Below are 15323 nucleotides of genomic sequence, written 5' to 3'. Positions count from 1 at the left end.
ATTTAAAAATGGCGAATAGCGGAAGTCTATGTCCTTTGTCGTTCTTTTGATAATTTGACACACGTGCCGCGTGGAGTTTTGCCTCGCAGGTTGTTAAATATTAATAATTTTATTACTATTAAGTGCTAAATTAATGCGAATAATGTAAGGGAAACCTAATAAGTGTTTAGAACACTGTATCCTATATGTGTACCTGTGAAATATATCAAAAAAGTGGTCAAAGCTAAGTGCACGGCGTGCTGCTGTATTGGACAGTTTTAGCGTGTTAGAAGTCTGTTGATATAAATTTGGGTTTATTCTCTTCAAACTTGTATTTTTAAACAGTTTTGCTTTCAATTAAACATTATAACTTTAAATCTATCCTTGATATAACCTAAAAATAATGTCTATCGGACGCATAGCGCTCATGGTTTTAACTGTTTTTTCAACTTTACATGTTCATATTTAATTTTAATAATTCAATTTGATTGTATTCATGTCTCATAGCACTACTCAATAAGTAGAAATTATTTTGAACTCCTCTATATTTACAATACGATTGGTACAATGATAACCTAAAAATTACCAAAAATGATACTGTCGAAAACATAAATAAATTTATGAATACTATAAAATGGTTAAATCTGGTAAAAATACAACTAATAACATAAGGCCGAACTTACGTTCCCACCCACAATTTCGATTTATTATGTTTTTCATTTTAGTCTATAAGAACTATCTAATAATCTTCTTTGATTATGTGATTTATTTATTTTTTGTAAGCAAAACCCTCTAAAATGCTAAAATATTTCATTTTCCTTTTTCAGCACCATGGTTGCGGTAACAGAAAAGAAGAAGACTGAAAAGGAGCCTGTTAAAGGCAAGGAGGACAGCAAAAAGCTCCCCGCTGTACCTGAGTCTGTGTTGAAACACCGCAAAAGGAGAGATGCACTCCGCACACGACGCATTGCAGTAAGTTTGTATTTAATAAGTATAACCAATGTAGATAAATTATTAGTCTAGAGCAGTTCTCTGAGACCTAGAAGTGTAACATGTAAATTAAAAATACATATTTTCACATCTCCACATCCTTAACAACATCCATCCATCCATCATCTTGGTTTCCTTGGTCATATCAACTTTCAAACATTCCATCCATCTCGTTCTAGGCCTACCTCTATTGTGTATCCTTCCACACTTATGACTTCCAATAGGTTATTAAAAATATACAATGATAACCAATATTTATTAAGAAATTAAATTAAAAGTAGTTGATTCGTCATTTTGGAGGATACAGGTGTCTGCTTGCTTATATACTATTTGTAATAAAAAAAAACTACTTCAGTATTCTCCATAGATCGCTTCTTGGTATTGGTGTCTAAAAAAATCAACCTTTTTAGCTTTTTTTATGATGATACAAAATTTTAAAGGCATAGTTCATCTGATTAAGATGCTGTTACCAAAGTTCTGATGTGATCACATTTATATCTAATTAAATTGCTTAATTACTTGATACTAACTTTATTGGTAACTTTTAGGTTACACTTAAAAGGCGTTCAGCGGCCATCAAGAAGAAGCAGGAGATCTTCAAGAGAGCCGAGCAGTATGTTAAGGAATACCGCATCAGGGAGCGCGATGAGATTAGGCTAGCCAGACAAGTGAGTTTAATTTTAACCTCAGCTCACTATATGTCCCTACCAAGGGGCTTAGTGTCTACCCTAATAATGGGTGACTAGGCTATAGTGAACTACACTGGCCCACTGCGGTTGGTTGGCTTCACACATATTTTTTAATTTCTTCACTGATATGTGCAGGTTGCATCACAATAAATTATGGTTTATTACAAACATAATTAAATTAATTGTACAGTATATATAGTAGCGAAAATTCGCAATATTTAACTTACACTAATATTATCCTGTTCAATTCTGGTCAAATTTTGTCATTTTTTAATTTATGACATTCAATCGTGTTCTGAAATTTTGTTATTTTTAAAATGCCTTCGTAAGGTACGAAGTTTAATTGTTGATACATTACTTATAAGACAGTTTATTTTGTAAAAATGTGATGTCACAAAATTTCAGACCCCAACAATGTCACACTTTGTCAATTGCACAATTTGTTATTAGAGAAGTTTTTGGAAATATCATGAATAGGTATACTTAATAATTACAAAAATTAGGTTTCTGCTATGTTTGTAAGCTATGGTAGTTCTAAATCAAGGATTAATGTGACAATATTTATGTATACCCTCCTTATTATAAAAGTTTTTCAACATTGAATTCTTATTTGTTATAAGGCTCGCAACCGCGGCAACTATTACGTTCCCGGTGAGGCTAAGCTTGCCTTTGTCATCCGTATTCGTGGTATCAACCAGGTTTCACCCAAGGTAAGATTTATGCATTCAATTTTTAAGTTTTTATAGTAAGTCCCCTCTATAACGCTTATTCCGTACACCATATAACGCGGAAATCTCCTATAACGCGAATATTTCCAACAATTTTATAAAGATGGGTGCTATAAGGCCATTTATATCTGCTTTTTTGAAAAATGTTTTATAGGGGTTTCTACAGGGCGGTTGCTGGTTCCGCGTTATAGGGGGTTTGCTTTATTTATATTTTTATCCGCTCTGCACGAATCTCGCAGATTTAATGTCTGTGTGGACTCAAAGAGCGCAGAGCAAACTGTGTGCCCCTATGGTGACCTGCAACATGCGGGATCAACTTTCCTAGCACTCGGACATAATTTTATAAAAAATGTATCTACTACCTCAGAATGGTTTAAAAATGTAATGTTCTAATAGTATAATTAAATTTCTTTATCCAGGTACGAAAAGTTCTGCAATTGTTCAGATTGCGTCAGATCAACAATGGTGTGTTTGTCCGTCTGAACAAGGCCACCATCAACATGCTGCGTATTGCGGAGCCCTACGTCACCTGGGGATACCCCAACCTTAAGAGTGTGCGGGAGGTGAGATATTTACTGTATAGTTACATTATACACTAACTTATGTCCGCGACATTGTTCGCACAGTATTAAACATATGAAAAACAAAAAAACAATATTTATCCCTTGTGAAACTCAGTTTTCAGGGATGAATTGTACTGCCTGTGTTACTTCAAACTTTGTTTTATATTTGTACCAAATTTCAATAAAATATGTTGAACAATTACAGAATTAGAGAGTAAACATGAAAAGATTATGTTTCCCATGGGAACCATAACTATTGCCGGGATCAAAAGTAGCCATGTGTTCTTTCAGTATATTTGACTATATGCGCTCTGCACGAATCTCGCAGATTCAATGTCTGTGTGGACTCAAAGAGCGCAGAGCAAACTGTGTGCCCCTATGGTGACCTGCAACATGCGGGATCAACTTTCCTAGCACTCGGACATGATACTTTGAATTAAGTATTAAAAACTAAGAATTTACCCAATGAGTAACATTTAGTTAATTTGTTTTAGTTGATCTACAAGCGAGGTTTCGCGAAGGTGAAGGGCCAGCGCATGCCAATCACCTCCAACAAGATCATTGAGGATAAGCTCGGCAAGAGTAACATCATCTGTATTGAGGACCTAATCCATGAAATCTTCACTGTTGGAGAGAAGTTCAAGGTGAGTTTGTATGCACAAAGTGTTTCGTTTTTAATGGTTTTTGTGGTTAAATTGCCATTTTATGAATGTCTTTTTTTTTAATATACTTATAAATACCATTTTCATAAAATGAAATATATTGAAGGTATATCAAATTTTTTTCATTCCTGTATAATGTTCTTTAAATAGGATATCTTGGCTCTAACTTTTTTACTGGTTTTGGTTATTTATTTCCCATCTTGTTGGGTAAATTAAATTTAATTTTATATATTTACCACTAACTTAGAAAGCTTCGAGCCCTTCAATAGGGATGTATAGCTGATGCAAGATATTATTTTTAATCATGTTTATTTTTCAGTATGCAAGCAACTTCCTATGGCCGTTCAAGCTGAACAACCCGACCGGCGGCTGGCGCAAGAAGACCATCCATTACGTCGACGGCGGAGACTTCGGCAACCGCGAGGACAAGATCAACGATCTCCTCCGGAGAATGGTCTAATAATAAATAGATTTTAATTATATTTACATGTTTTTTATTTACAAATCCTACAAAATGAAGATAAAGAGGTTTCTTGGTATAATGGTTACAATTACAATGGCATTGCTCCATACACGAATCTTTGAAGCTGCTCCAATAAAGGCTTGAGATCATCAGTATCTCTAGAGATGCAGCATCTAATACCTTTTTGGATGTTCTGAAAACAAACATATCAGCTTTCATGTCAACAAATATTAACCACATTACTATGGAAATCAGCCAAAACACTTATACGATATCTATCTATCTCTCTCGTGACTTCGCGTCCGCGCAGAATTAAAAAACGTAGTGATTTTTCTCGAATATTAGACTACATTCGAGAAAAGTCACATTATCATCTGTATCAAATTTCATTGGCATCCGTTAAGCAGTCGTAATAGATATGTTGTAAAGAACATCTGTGTGTCCAAAAATTTTACATGAATCCAATCTTTTTTTGTTGTGTTTTTAATATTATTTTAATTTCACGTGACGAAGTCGTGAGAAACAGCTAGTTATACATGAGTAGTATTTACAACCTACCTCAATAGTAGCATATAAAGTATGTCTGACAAATTCTTTGCCCGGTTCACATTTACTGAAGTTATCATACGCCAAGTTGCAGTAGAAATTCCTCATATCAAAGCCTATTTTCATATCATCACATGTAACTTTCAATGAATGATCGGTAAAATCATTGATAATCTCAATATTAACTTTAGTGTTGCCAATTTCAAATGTTATATTATTCTTCCCTTTCAAAAAATCATCTGATGTATTATGCTTCAATATATTTAATGCTTTTTCTGTATTAAATATATTTCTATAGTAATTTTCATTTTCAAATGCTTCTTTACAATTATCAGGTAATTTTAAATAAAATGAAAATTCTGATTTTGTTTTGTTTTCAATACTAGTAAATTTAAATAAGTGGCTACTGGAATTAAAGGCAATTTGATTTATTATTCCTTCAACCGAATTTTCAACATTTTTTAATTCAGTTATATTATTCTTTAGTATATTAGATTTTATAAAATGCTCGGCATTTAATATTATTTCTTTCTCATGCATTAATATCCACATTTCTTCTTTACTCTGCATTCCTGGTATTCTTTTTAATATTTTAATATTAACAGTAACTGATGTGCTGTGTTTACTATTGAAAGGAATTACTAAATTAATATTTTTAAATTCATCAACTACCCTCACTGATGTAGTTTTTATCAATTTATTGGATGATAATAATGTTATATGTATCTGTAAATCTCTTAATACTTGTAATAAAACATTATTTATTTTATGTTTTTCAAACGTAAGTGATATTCTAATTAATAAACAAAGTATATTTGTGGTGAAAAATTCTCTCACATTATCCGTCAAAGTTAAATCGTGACATTCTTTTAAAACATCTTCATAATTATTATATAGTAAAATAGAATATATAATAATGCTATCTAATATGTCTGGACGATTTGATAATGATAATGCTGTTATAAAATCACATTCTTCTTTAATTTTCTTCTCTAATTCATAGTTTACCTCAACTCTGTCTAAAATTTTATAAACACATCCTGTATCATTTAATATTTTTTTAGCTTCACAATATTCGGATGTAGATTTAATAAATATTTCATTATCAACAGTAATTAAATATATTAAATTTGTAAATGTAGTACAAAGGATTTGATCACCAAAACATACAAAATCCTTAACTTGATTAATGTGGAATTGTTGGAAATTAATATCTTTTGTAAATGTATTATTAGATTTCCACATTGTTATACCATCTGTGTATAATATTGATTCGTGAAATGGAACACATTTCGAAATTGCAGTATTCAAATGAACAATATCAGAATTTTTATTTAAATCAGCCAGTGATAATTTTACAATTGTACCTGATTCTAAAGTAATTAATATGTATCCAAGATTTTCTTCAATCAATTTTATATCATTAATTCTTGTAGGAGAGCTAAATATATTTTGTAATGCCATTTCATTTGTTTGCATTTTTTGTGATAATAAACTTCCATATAAAACTCTTCTGTCAAAACTAATTATAATTAAATTATAATCCTTTGTTACATCTCTATCTGTGTTAAATATTCTCAATAAATTATCATATTTTTCATCTAATTTGTAACATTTTAAAATACATGAATTTAATTCACATTGTGATGGCTGGTTGTTTTCATTAGGAAAAGTCAACTTAATTTTTTTCTCTAATTCGAATTCCGAATTTAAATTATTTATCCATAGATGATGAGTGTTGTGTTCGAATTTCAAACTTAATACTTTCTCAGATGTGTAAAGTGTAGTACTAAGTACACACTTTTCTCGCTGTACAAAGTTCGTTTTCAAACGTTTTGGTGCAGATTGTTTAAATTTCATACACGTCGTATATATGTTTCCTTCAAAATCTAAACATATTATAAAATTATTAGAAGATACAAGATAAAAAATATGAAACGCAGGTAATATTACTTTCGACGCAGCTTCAAATTTTAAATTCTCGTATACGTATATTTCGTACTTATTCCACAGAATAAATGTCGTGCTGGAAGCATTGTAGTCGATATTTAGAGGACCCAGACACTGCACATGGCTTTTAAAACACTTGATATTTGATTTAAGTGATTCGTCTATTTCCATTTTTAATATTATTGAGTAGAACAATTAAAGAAGCGCGCGCGATAACATTTCAAGTTTTGTGATGACATTGGAGTTTGACAAGACAGGTTTGGATTTTTCAGGCCAGATTATGCTATGCACAGAGTAAAAATACTTATTCTATTTCATGTTTATGGCTCTCCCTCAGCGGATTGTAAAAATACTTTGTGGTTTGTATATTGCGGTAGAAACCGATAGAAACTATAAAGACTAACTTTTGCCACAGATATTTGCTATTTTATTGCATATTTTAGTATTTTGATTTATAAAATTGTTTTTTTTTTAAATAACACAATCTTGGGATAGGTATAAATAAATTCATTTCCGCTTCTTTATAACATTATTCATTTACTCCTCAAAACAAAATTATAATGATAATTTAATTTATTATCATTAATGCAAGTTACAAATTATATATCCGTTTGTATTCCTTTAATATAATTAACAATCGTTGTTTCACATTTATTAAAACAATATGCTGATAAAATTAGGGTTATAAAAATACTTTTTAATTGATTTTCGAGGAATAACATACTCCAATTATTTAAGATACATAGATAATCTAATAGTTTCAATTTTGAATAAAGTGGACATATTTTAATACATAAATTACAAGGGAAAATTGGAATGTATCTTTCTGATATATACAGAACGTTTTAAGAATAAATAGTAAATAATTAAGAACCATTCAACGATGCATAGTATAAACTAATTGGCACACTGTCACTTTCACTATCAAAACTATAACCTATTCATACAAACTAAAGAGGTTCGAAACTTTATTCGTATGTCTAAATTCGCGTAATGAAGATGAAAAAAATTATTATTATTTTATATTTACACATAATATTTGATATGTTTCTTGCTAGTCACCAGACACTATTGCTTTGTAATAAATGTAGGACCATAGTTAAGAAAAATAATAAAAAAACATTTTCCGTTATTAAGATTTTTAGATGGACGGTTATACGAATACCAAGTCGGTTTGAATATGAAAAAAGTGTTTTTACATTTAAATTTTAGTACAAAATTGCTACTTATGTGCAACAACATAAAATCTAAATCGCATTACAGATATTTACATTATTTGTCATTATTGCAAACGCACTTTTTTATTTTTAACCTTTTCTTAGTTACGTTAAAACGTTTGCCTTGTCTATGGTCCTCCATTTTTAAATCAATGACTGTTACATTTTAAAATAGTAATGTAAATGCTTAAATAATACTATGGTTGCTCATAAGTCTATATGTACAATATTCTCACAATCTTGAGTATTATAATTGCACTTTTGAAACACTGAAATTCCACTACCTAAACACTTGATAAAAAAATGTAGTGGTCTCTGTTTTTATTAAAGACTGACAACGTATTTATACAAGTGTTTCGAAAGTTGAAATCAACAGTAAGCGGCTTGCCATCATAAAAATATACGCATACCAGTTATGGCAGTTTTCTACTAAAATTGGTTACATACTTAATTTATAATTATTAATACAAAAATGACCTTTTAATACGATACCGTGGGCTTCACTTGCGAAATACATGTTGACAATATATCGGCATCTCTTTCATTTTCTTTTAGAGAGATAGAGACAATATTTAAACATGTCTCTGCGAAGAAAACCCACGGTTACAAGGGGAATGTGACGTCACAAAGTAAAATAAATGAATTTTAAAGTTTCAAAATTAAATTGATACATATTCCTGAGTTAAAAATAGTCAAGTCCCCGAGTTATAATAAAGAGTATATTCAATTTATGATAATTATTTAAGGTTTTCAAAAGTTACAAAGTATAACCTGATGACTCTTTTAAGCGTTAGTATTATACTTTGTTTGGTTTTTTATTATAGTACAATTTATGACGCAAACGTCTATTTCTTATACTGTCGAAATCACTATAAAGTATTTTATTATATTTACTTTGACCCGTTAAAAATAATTTATACACTGGCAACATTTTCGAACGGAAGTCCATAGTCGTTGGATTGAAGGCGCGTTCGTGTGACACACTAAAGACGCCATCTTTGTTCTTGTGTTACTTTTTGATGTCGGGATCCATTTTAGTTTTGTCCATAGAAGATGACACCATGCCACTCTGAGGGTACAATTTGTCTAAGTGCTTGAGAGATTCGTTTAAAAAGTTCTGAAACAAATAAAAAGCAAATTATATTATAACTAGCTTTCTACTGCCACTCCATCCGCATGAAATTAAAAAAAAAGTAATTAGCAAATCAATAGTGTAGGCTAGATACTCTAACATCTATCCATCCGTCTAAAACTTTACATTTTTAATATTAGTAAGATTTCATTTCTTCTAACTACCTTACACGAAAGATACGGCGGAGACAACCTTTGGGTCAATGTACAAACATAGTAATTATGTCACATTGAAATATCGTTACGCGTCATCAGCAACCTTTGACTAGTTAAATAAGAAGTCTGCATACAATATTTTAGGCACATTTATGATCACAAGAAGACTACGAAAAAGTATGAAGTAGGTCATTACCATGCTCTATAGAATTGACGTAATAATCAGTTGAAATTATTTGATGGCACGTCTACCGCATTAAACATTTCTTCATAAAATGGCAATTTAATGCATAAAGGTTCTCCCTGACCTATAGCATTTATTATATATGTCGGCTTGAGCTAGCACGATATCAGAATTATTACTACTCGAAATCTCATGTGGGCGGCCATGGGTAAAGTCGGATGCCAGGAACATATTTACAATACTCCTCAGTCAGGATATCATCGATCTACCAAGCTCATATCGTTCTAACAATGTTCTCGCAACGACCCCTATTTTCAGAATAATCTAAGTTCTCACGAAAGTCGCTTGGCGGCGCTCGTGTTCTAATTATGACTTAAATTCAAATTGATTGCGACATATGTAACAATAGTTTCTTTATACCTGTATGGCGGTGAGCGCGGCGACGATAGCTGGTCCGCCGAAACCGTGCGAGATGAGTGAGAAATGTGTGAGGTGTCGCTGCACCGCGGGCTCCAGCAGGTGCGGCGGCCGCGTGTTGCACAGCGGGGACCGGTCCTGGTTTAACAGGTCCATCAGCTCCTTGGTCACCTGCGGACAATACATATGCATCTAACTCTCACATAGGTGGTCGGTACTGAATTACAGTAACTGTGGTTGATACCGAAGTTTTTGAGTGCGTTAAACATGAATACATGGGCGTGTCCCTAACTTCTTTCCTGGAAGATGGATAGAGTAGAGAGAACCCCTAGACCTAGAATAGATCATCGACTGTCGATACCCATGTATGAAAATACTGTTAGTCTAAAATTTTAGATTTTATCCCTTACTGTATACTTTTTGGTCCTTTGAGTCGGTTACTAAGAATGTTCAATAAAGTTAATTAACTGGTAGTCAATATCAAGTAACTGTTCTTTTCTTTTGCCAATGATTGAAATTGCTTTTATAAAAAATCTGGAGTCAACTTTTATCACCGTAATAATTCGAATACCAAATGAAAAAATTAAATTTCACAAGTGGAGGCTAGTTCAAATATTTTAGTATACCTGTTTAGTAGCTTGTAGCAGATCCCGCCGCCTCCTGGCGTCGTGCTCCGCGTACTGCCGCGCGAGGTACTCCGCGAGCGCCCGCGCAGGGAACTCCGTCTCACACACGTAGCCGAAGTCCCGCGCCAAGTGCACCGCCTCCGCTGCACGTAACACACGTTATGTCTGGTTCACACTTTACCAGTACAGTTGGACTATTAGGTTTAACTATAACAATAAAGTGTAATGTCCTATAGACAATTCAGACGTGAAGTCTATTTTTTTTTCTTGGTTTAGTAAATTGAATCGATCTGCTTGATATCTATTGATTGGTTCACACTTGACCAGTACAATAGGATAGTAGTGCTTAAAATATGAACTGGCATTCAAACGGCATAATGCTTGCTACTCACTTGGCAATACAGTTAAACAGTTACGCTGCATAGACTCATTGACGCCATTAAGTTTACATGCCAGTTGATTGCCAGTCCAGTTTTGAAGCGCTGTACTGGTCATGTGTGAACCAGACATAATAGATACCAAGTAGATCGATTCAATTTACTAAACCCGAAAAAGAGAATTTGACTTAGCAAAGGCAATAAGTGATACTTTTTTTATTTACCTTCAACAAGGGACGTAAGTAAGGTAACATTGGCAGCTTTCCGTCTCCCAGCTGGTAAGTTGAGGCCGATCTTTTCCAATTTCTCTCGAAGTAATCTGCCGCCATTTTTACTTTTCGCCCTGGCAACAATAAAGAAAAAATATAACTACAAGAAACATTAATAATTAATGTACAAGACAATAAAACAGAAGAACAAATTAATAATAATCCGATCATGACGTAATAAACATAACCTAAAAGTACCGTTATAGTAACATTCGGCACATCATTATTCATATTGTTGGTTAAAATACTTTCAATCAAAAATAGAATGAATCTAATTTGGATCCATTATTTAATAATGCGCTCGACAGTAACTGGCTGACAAATACATTTTAAAATTAAATTACCGCGCAACGGTTGACAACATTTTGACAGCTATTTTCTTCGTAATGGGAATAACAGATTATTCTTTTTTTTTAAATAATCGATAATTAATTGTTCTTTATAATATGAATTGTTAATTGAACGTATATTAAAATAAAATTTTCTTTTTAAGAATACGTATTTTGACTAATTATTATTTTAATCTGTAATTAAATACTCATGACATAACCTAATGTAAAACTTTTTGTACCATTGATAAGAAATAAAAGTAAGACGTCGACAGGCTTCTTAGAAATCATACCTGTAGTTTTTTAATGTCTGAACGTCATGTAGCGTTGCTTCAGTTCGATATGAACAAAAAAAACATTTCTCATAGTATGACAGGTCGCATGCCGGCGCGCGGTAGTGCAGCTACCGACCGCTAGATCGAGCCACAGATAACCTATCGATTACCGTCAAAACCGTAATTCATGATTGACGCATAGAAAGTTGTCAGAAAACAAATTGAAATGCAATCGAAAATTGGATTATTATCTTTAACACGTTGTAATAAAGTTAAATTTGTAATGGATTTAAATACTAAAGGCCTAAAATAAGTTGGTAATAACAGGGTAGGCACCGAAACAGGCTACCAGTATTAACCGACGAAATGAAGGCTCGTTAACGAAATTGTTTTCGATAAATTTCTTTCGTTTTGACGATGAGTTTTCTCTATAAAGTGAAGGTTGTCGGTTACATTGATTGATTGAATTCAAAAAAAGATTGAAATCTCTTATGAAGTTGTAATTGTTTTTTTTTTACTTTCATATAAATAGCCGGCCTATTGCCAGTTATCTATCTTTTTAACGGGAACGCAAACGTAACGTATTTTTTTAAATCGATGTAGTAATTTTATGTTTTTTCATTACACACTAAAATACAAATGTTTCCTCTTTATAATATTGGAGGAAATATAGACTACACATTGTTTTTAGTGCGTTATCCTAACAAAATACGATACTATTATTTTAAATTGTTAGATATCAATCAACACAATCAGCCATTGTATCTATTCTCGCATTAACACATACAAATATTTTATATAATCTGTGCCGATTATTTTCACACGTCCGCTTAGCCATTGATAATAGAAACTCGATTCTCCTAACGAGACAGACAATGATAAATTCAGAATCAATGGAAAACTAAATCGAATGAATCGACACATTGGTTGAAACTAATGAGCGAGATATCAAATACCCGATTCGTATTGCTATTCGATTATCGATTATTCGATGTTTGATTCACATCGATGGTTATGAGGTAAAGATACCGTTGTTTGTTTTTTGAATTTGGAATCAATAATACATGATGTTTAAAAAAATCTCACGCATCTTAACCGTACATAATATTTATTCAATGGATTAATAACCTAATAGTAATATTACGAACTAAAGTGAGGCAAAAAAGGCCTTCAAAACCCTTTTGTTCGGGTAAATTATGAAAACCAAGTCTCGTTTAGAGCGCGCGCAAAAACTATCGCAAAACTGTTTAGTCTCGCTTTGTTTCCAGCTTATATGGAGGTGCAGGTTTACAGGGGTAGAGCTCGCTTTAACATATTCGCACGATTGGGCCGGCTCGCCCGGTGTTATACCACGACCACACAGAAAACAGGCGTGAAGTGGAAGCAATTCCGCGTTTCGTCTGATGAGTGTGGTTCCGGAGGCCTAATTTTAGTCCCTTTCCCTTTCCACCCTTTTCTTAAGCGGAAAGGATGGGAAGGAAAAGGATTTGACGGCGAAGGAGACGCATAGAAAGGGGAAATGTCCTCTTTATGTGTGTCTCCTCCTTCGTCAATGAAGGATAGCCAACGCATCTGCAATTGCGGATGTTTATGTGCAGCGGTCGCTTTCCATTTCGGTGGTTTCGGGTGGCAGCTTGCTCGTTTGCCACCTTATAATATAAAAAAAAAGGTGCGCACACAACTCGCTTGTTAGTTGTGCAACTAAACAGTTGAATTGGCTGCGGAACAATCGACAATCGTAGAACATCAAATGTATTTGAAGCAATCCATCATTAGGTAATAGATCTGTTAACTTTAACCTAGACGCTTACCTCCTCAGTACTCCGCCTAATAACGACGCGTTTAGACATTCAGGCGGCGACAGTCGCCTCTGTACTTCAGCTACGGTAACTTTGTACTTGCTGGTAGAGGAGAGCAGCGACAGCCTTCCCGGAACAGAACAGAACACGTCGTTAGGCGCACACGAGCCACCGCCGAGGCCGTCACGACCTTTCATTGCTGAAACAAGGAGATAAGTTTAGTGACGAAAATGCAGTCTTTGTGTTATTCTAGATTGTTATATAAGTCTGTGCTTCATATCTAGATACTTTTAGCTAGTCAGGAGTTATTTTTTTTTTTATAACATAAGGTTGCAAACGAGCAAGCGGTCACCTGAAATCGCCAAAGTGGCGAAGCGACCGCTGCCCATAGACATTCGCAATTGCGGATGCGTTGCCTACCCTTATCCGACGGAGGAGGAGACGCACATAAAGAGGATATTTCCCCTTCCTATGCATCTCCTCCACTGTCAAATCCACTTCCTCTTCCCAACCTTTCTTTAAGAAAAGGGTGGTAAAGAAAAAGGGACTTAAATTAGGCCTCCGGCACCACACTCATCAGACGAAACACGGAATTGCTTCCATTTGACGCCTGTCTTCTGTGTGGTCGTGGTATTACACCGGGCGTGCCGGCCCATTCGTGCTAAGATGTTAAAGCGGGCACTACCACTGTTAAAGTTATGTTATGTTGTACCAAATATTATAAATGCGAAAGTTTAAGCGGATGAATGTTTGTTAGAGTTTGTAGCTTAAACGGCTGAATGGTTCTCGAAATTTGGCATAGATGTAGAGGATAGTCTGGAAAACATATAGGTTACTTATACTTGATTCGTGTGATTTAATGAGTATCAAATCGCGTGCAAAAGGTAGTTTATAATATTAAAAAGATTATAAATGTGATAAGACTTTTTTTATATTATTCCATAATTCATGTTACAATAACTTGGTAGAAAATTGAAATAAGTGTCCTGTATAGTTTTAATGCCTAGATTATATCAGTAAACTTTTTTAAAACGGCTGTTATATTTATTACCTACTTATTTAGATAAAAAAAATTGACGGCCATTGTTGTAATCAAAATTTTCCACTTTAATTACAATAAAGTAAAAATATTTCTGACGCATTTGTTTTTTGCGAACCGTTACTGTTCGTACATCGACAGTATTTTTTTCTATTCCACTTTTTTTTAAATAACAAAAAAGTCGAGTCAATCTATATTCGTTCGGTATACGTGATTACAAAATAGCCGGCTTCAAATATCAACAATGGCAACACTAACAATCACCGCCACGCCCCAAACATGCGCTCAGCGTGATCTCTATTCAAATTGTAATATTTCTATATGGCAACCCTAATACAATAAACATTAACGTGTCATTAGCGCGGCACCATGCTTATTTCACACCGTGTGTAGCTTTTTAAAAAAGTTTTTATTAGCGGCCAATTATAATTTTGAATTTCGAATAAAATATAGAATAATTGTTCTTCATCGTTTTGATACTTTTTGGTACTTGATATAAAAACTCGACGATTATAAGACATATTCTAGTTGGAGAGTTTTACAAGATTCCGTCATCTATACATCTAATAAAATAGAAACGTTTGTAATGTGAAAAGAAAATTTTAGATTTCGGGAAGATGTATTTGTGTTGCTGATAACGAAAATCGCAAAAATTTTTTTGTCTGTCTGTCCGCAAGTCGCGTTTGTTCCAGGTAATCTCCGTTTTGTTCCAGGTACGGCTGGACGGATTGCAACCAAACTTGCACTGAAGGGTAGCTGACATAGACATGTATATTATAGGCTACTTTTTTTATCTTAATATTACGTGGACGAAGACGCGGGCAACAGCTAGTTTTTTATAATATTTTTGTAATAATTTCTATTGTTCCTTGTACTTTACGAGATTAATTTCGAAAAAACATGCTACTGGTTGGCGAAAATGATCAAACGATTC

General features: G+C 33.4%; 3 protein-coding genes across 3 annotated transcripts; 1 reads left to right on the top strand and 2 right to left on the bottom strand.

Moving 5' to 3' along the window:
* The first annotated feature begins 1 nt into the window (after window position 1).
* LOC106108907 (60S ribosomal protein L7) lies at window positions 2–4093 on the top strand. The gene is made up of 7 exons (XM_013290250.1): window positions 2–89; window positions 807–951; window positions 1518–1637; window positions 2279–2368; window positions 2806–2949; window positions 3444–3593; window positions 3931–4093. The coding sequence occupies exons 2-7, from the start codon at window positions 811–813 to the stop codon at window positions 4069–4071; spliced, it is 786 nt and encodes a 261-aa protein (XP_013145704.1). The 5' UTR covers window positions 2–89; window positions 807–810; the 3' UTR covers window positions 4072–4093.
* A 1-nt stretch (window position 4094) lies between these two features.
* LOC106108727 lies at window positions 4095–6795 on the bottom strand. Its single transcript, XM_013289988.1, has 2 exons — window positions 4633–6795; window positions 4095–4267 (listed from the first exon to the last, which is right to left on the bottom strand). Exons 1-2 carry the CDS (start codon window positions 6739–6741, stop codon window positions 4163–4165), a joined length of 2214 nt encoding a protein of 737 aa, XP_013145442.1. The 5' UTR covers window positions 6742–6795; the 3' UTR covers window positions 4095–4162.
* Window positions 6796–7242: 447 nt separating this feature from the next.
* Window positions 7243–13547, bottom strand: LOC106108726 (transcription factor AP-2-epsilon). The gene is made up of 5 exons (XM_013289987.1): window positions 13363–13547; window positions 10903–11021; window positions 10302–10444; window positions 9679–9846; window positions 7243–8904 (listed from the first exon to the last, which is right to left on the bottom strand). The coding sequence occupies exons 1-5, from the start codon at window positions 13545–13547 to the stop codon at window positions 8797–8799; spliced, it is 723 nt and encodes a 240-aa protein (XP_013145441.1). The 3' UTR covers window positions 7243–8796.
* Between the last annotated feature and the right edge of the window lie 1776 nt (window positions 13548–15323).

Source organism: Papilio polytes, unplaced genomic scaffold (assembly GCF_000836215.1).
Source record: "Papilio polytes unplaced genomic scaffold, Ppol_1.0 DF821400.1, whole genome shotgun sequence".
Lineage (NCBI taxonomy): Eukaryota > Metazoa > Arthropoda > Insecta > Lepidoptera > Papilionidae > Papilio > Papilio polytes.
Note: the sequence above shows the minus strand (reverse complement) of the source record. Positions and strands in the feature narration are given on the sequence as shown.

Excerpts from the sequence above, each read along its gene's own strand:
- LOC106108726 (XM_013289987.1), bottom strand. The coding sequence starts at position 13,547 with ATGAAAGGTCGTGACGGCCTCGGCGGTGGCTCGTGTGCGCCTAACGAC. Across the intron at positions 11,022-13,362 it reads TTAGGCGGAGTACTGAGGAG|GGCGAAAAGTAAAAATGGCG; the intron begins GTAAGCGTCTAG and ends TATTGTTGCCAG. Across the intron at positions 9,847-10,301 it reads TGCTACAAGCTACTAAACAG|GTGACCAAGGAGCTGATGGA; the intron begins GTATACTAAAAT and ends TATTGTCCGCAG.
- LOC106108907 (XM_013290250.1), top strand. The coding sequence starts at position 811 with ATGGTTGCGGTAACAGAAAAGAAGAAGACTGAAAAGGAGCCTGTTAAA. Across the intron at positions 952-1,517 it reads TCCGCACACGACGCATTGCA|GTTACACTTAAAAGGCGTTC; the intron begins GTAAGTTTGTAT and ends GGTAACTTTTAG. Across the intron at positions 3,594-3,930 it reads CTGTTGGAGAGAAGTTCAAG|TATGCAAGCAACTTCCTATG; the intron begins GTGAGTTTGTAT and ends TTTATTTTTCAG.
- LOC106108727 (XM_013289988.1), bottom strand. The coding sequence starts at position 6,741 with ATGGAAATAGACGAATCACTTAAATCAAATATCAAGTGTTTTAAAAGC. Across the intron at positions 4,268-4,632 it reads CTTTATATGCTACTATTGAG|AACATCCAAAAAGGTATTAG; the intron begins GTAGGTTGTAAA and ends GTTTGTTTTCAG.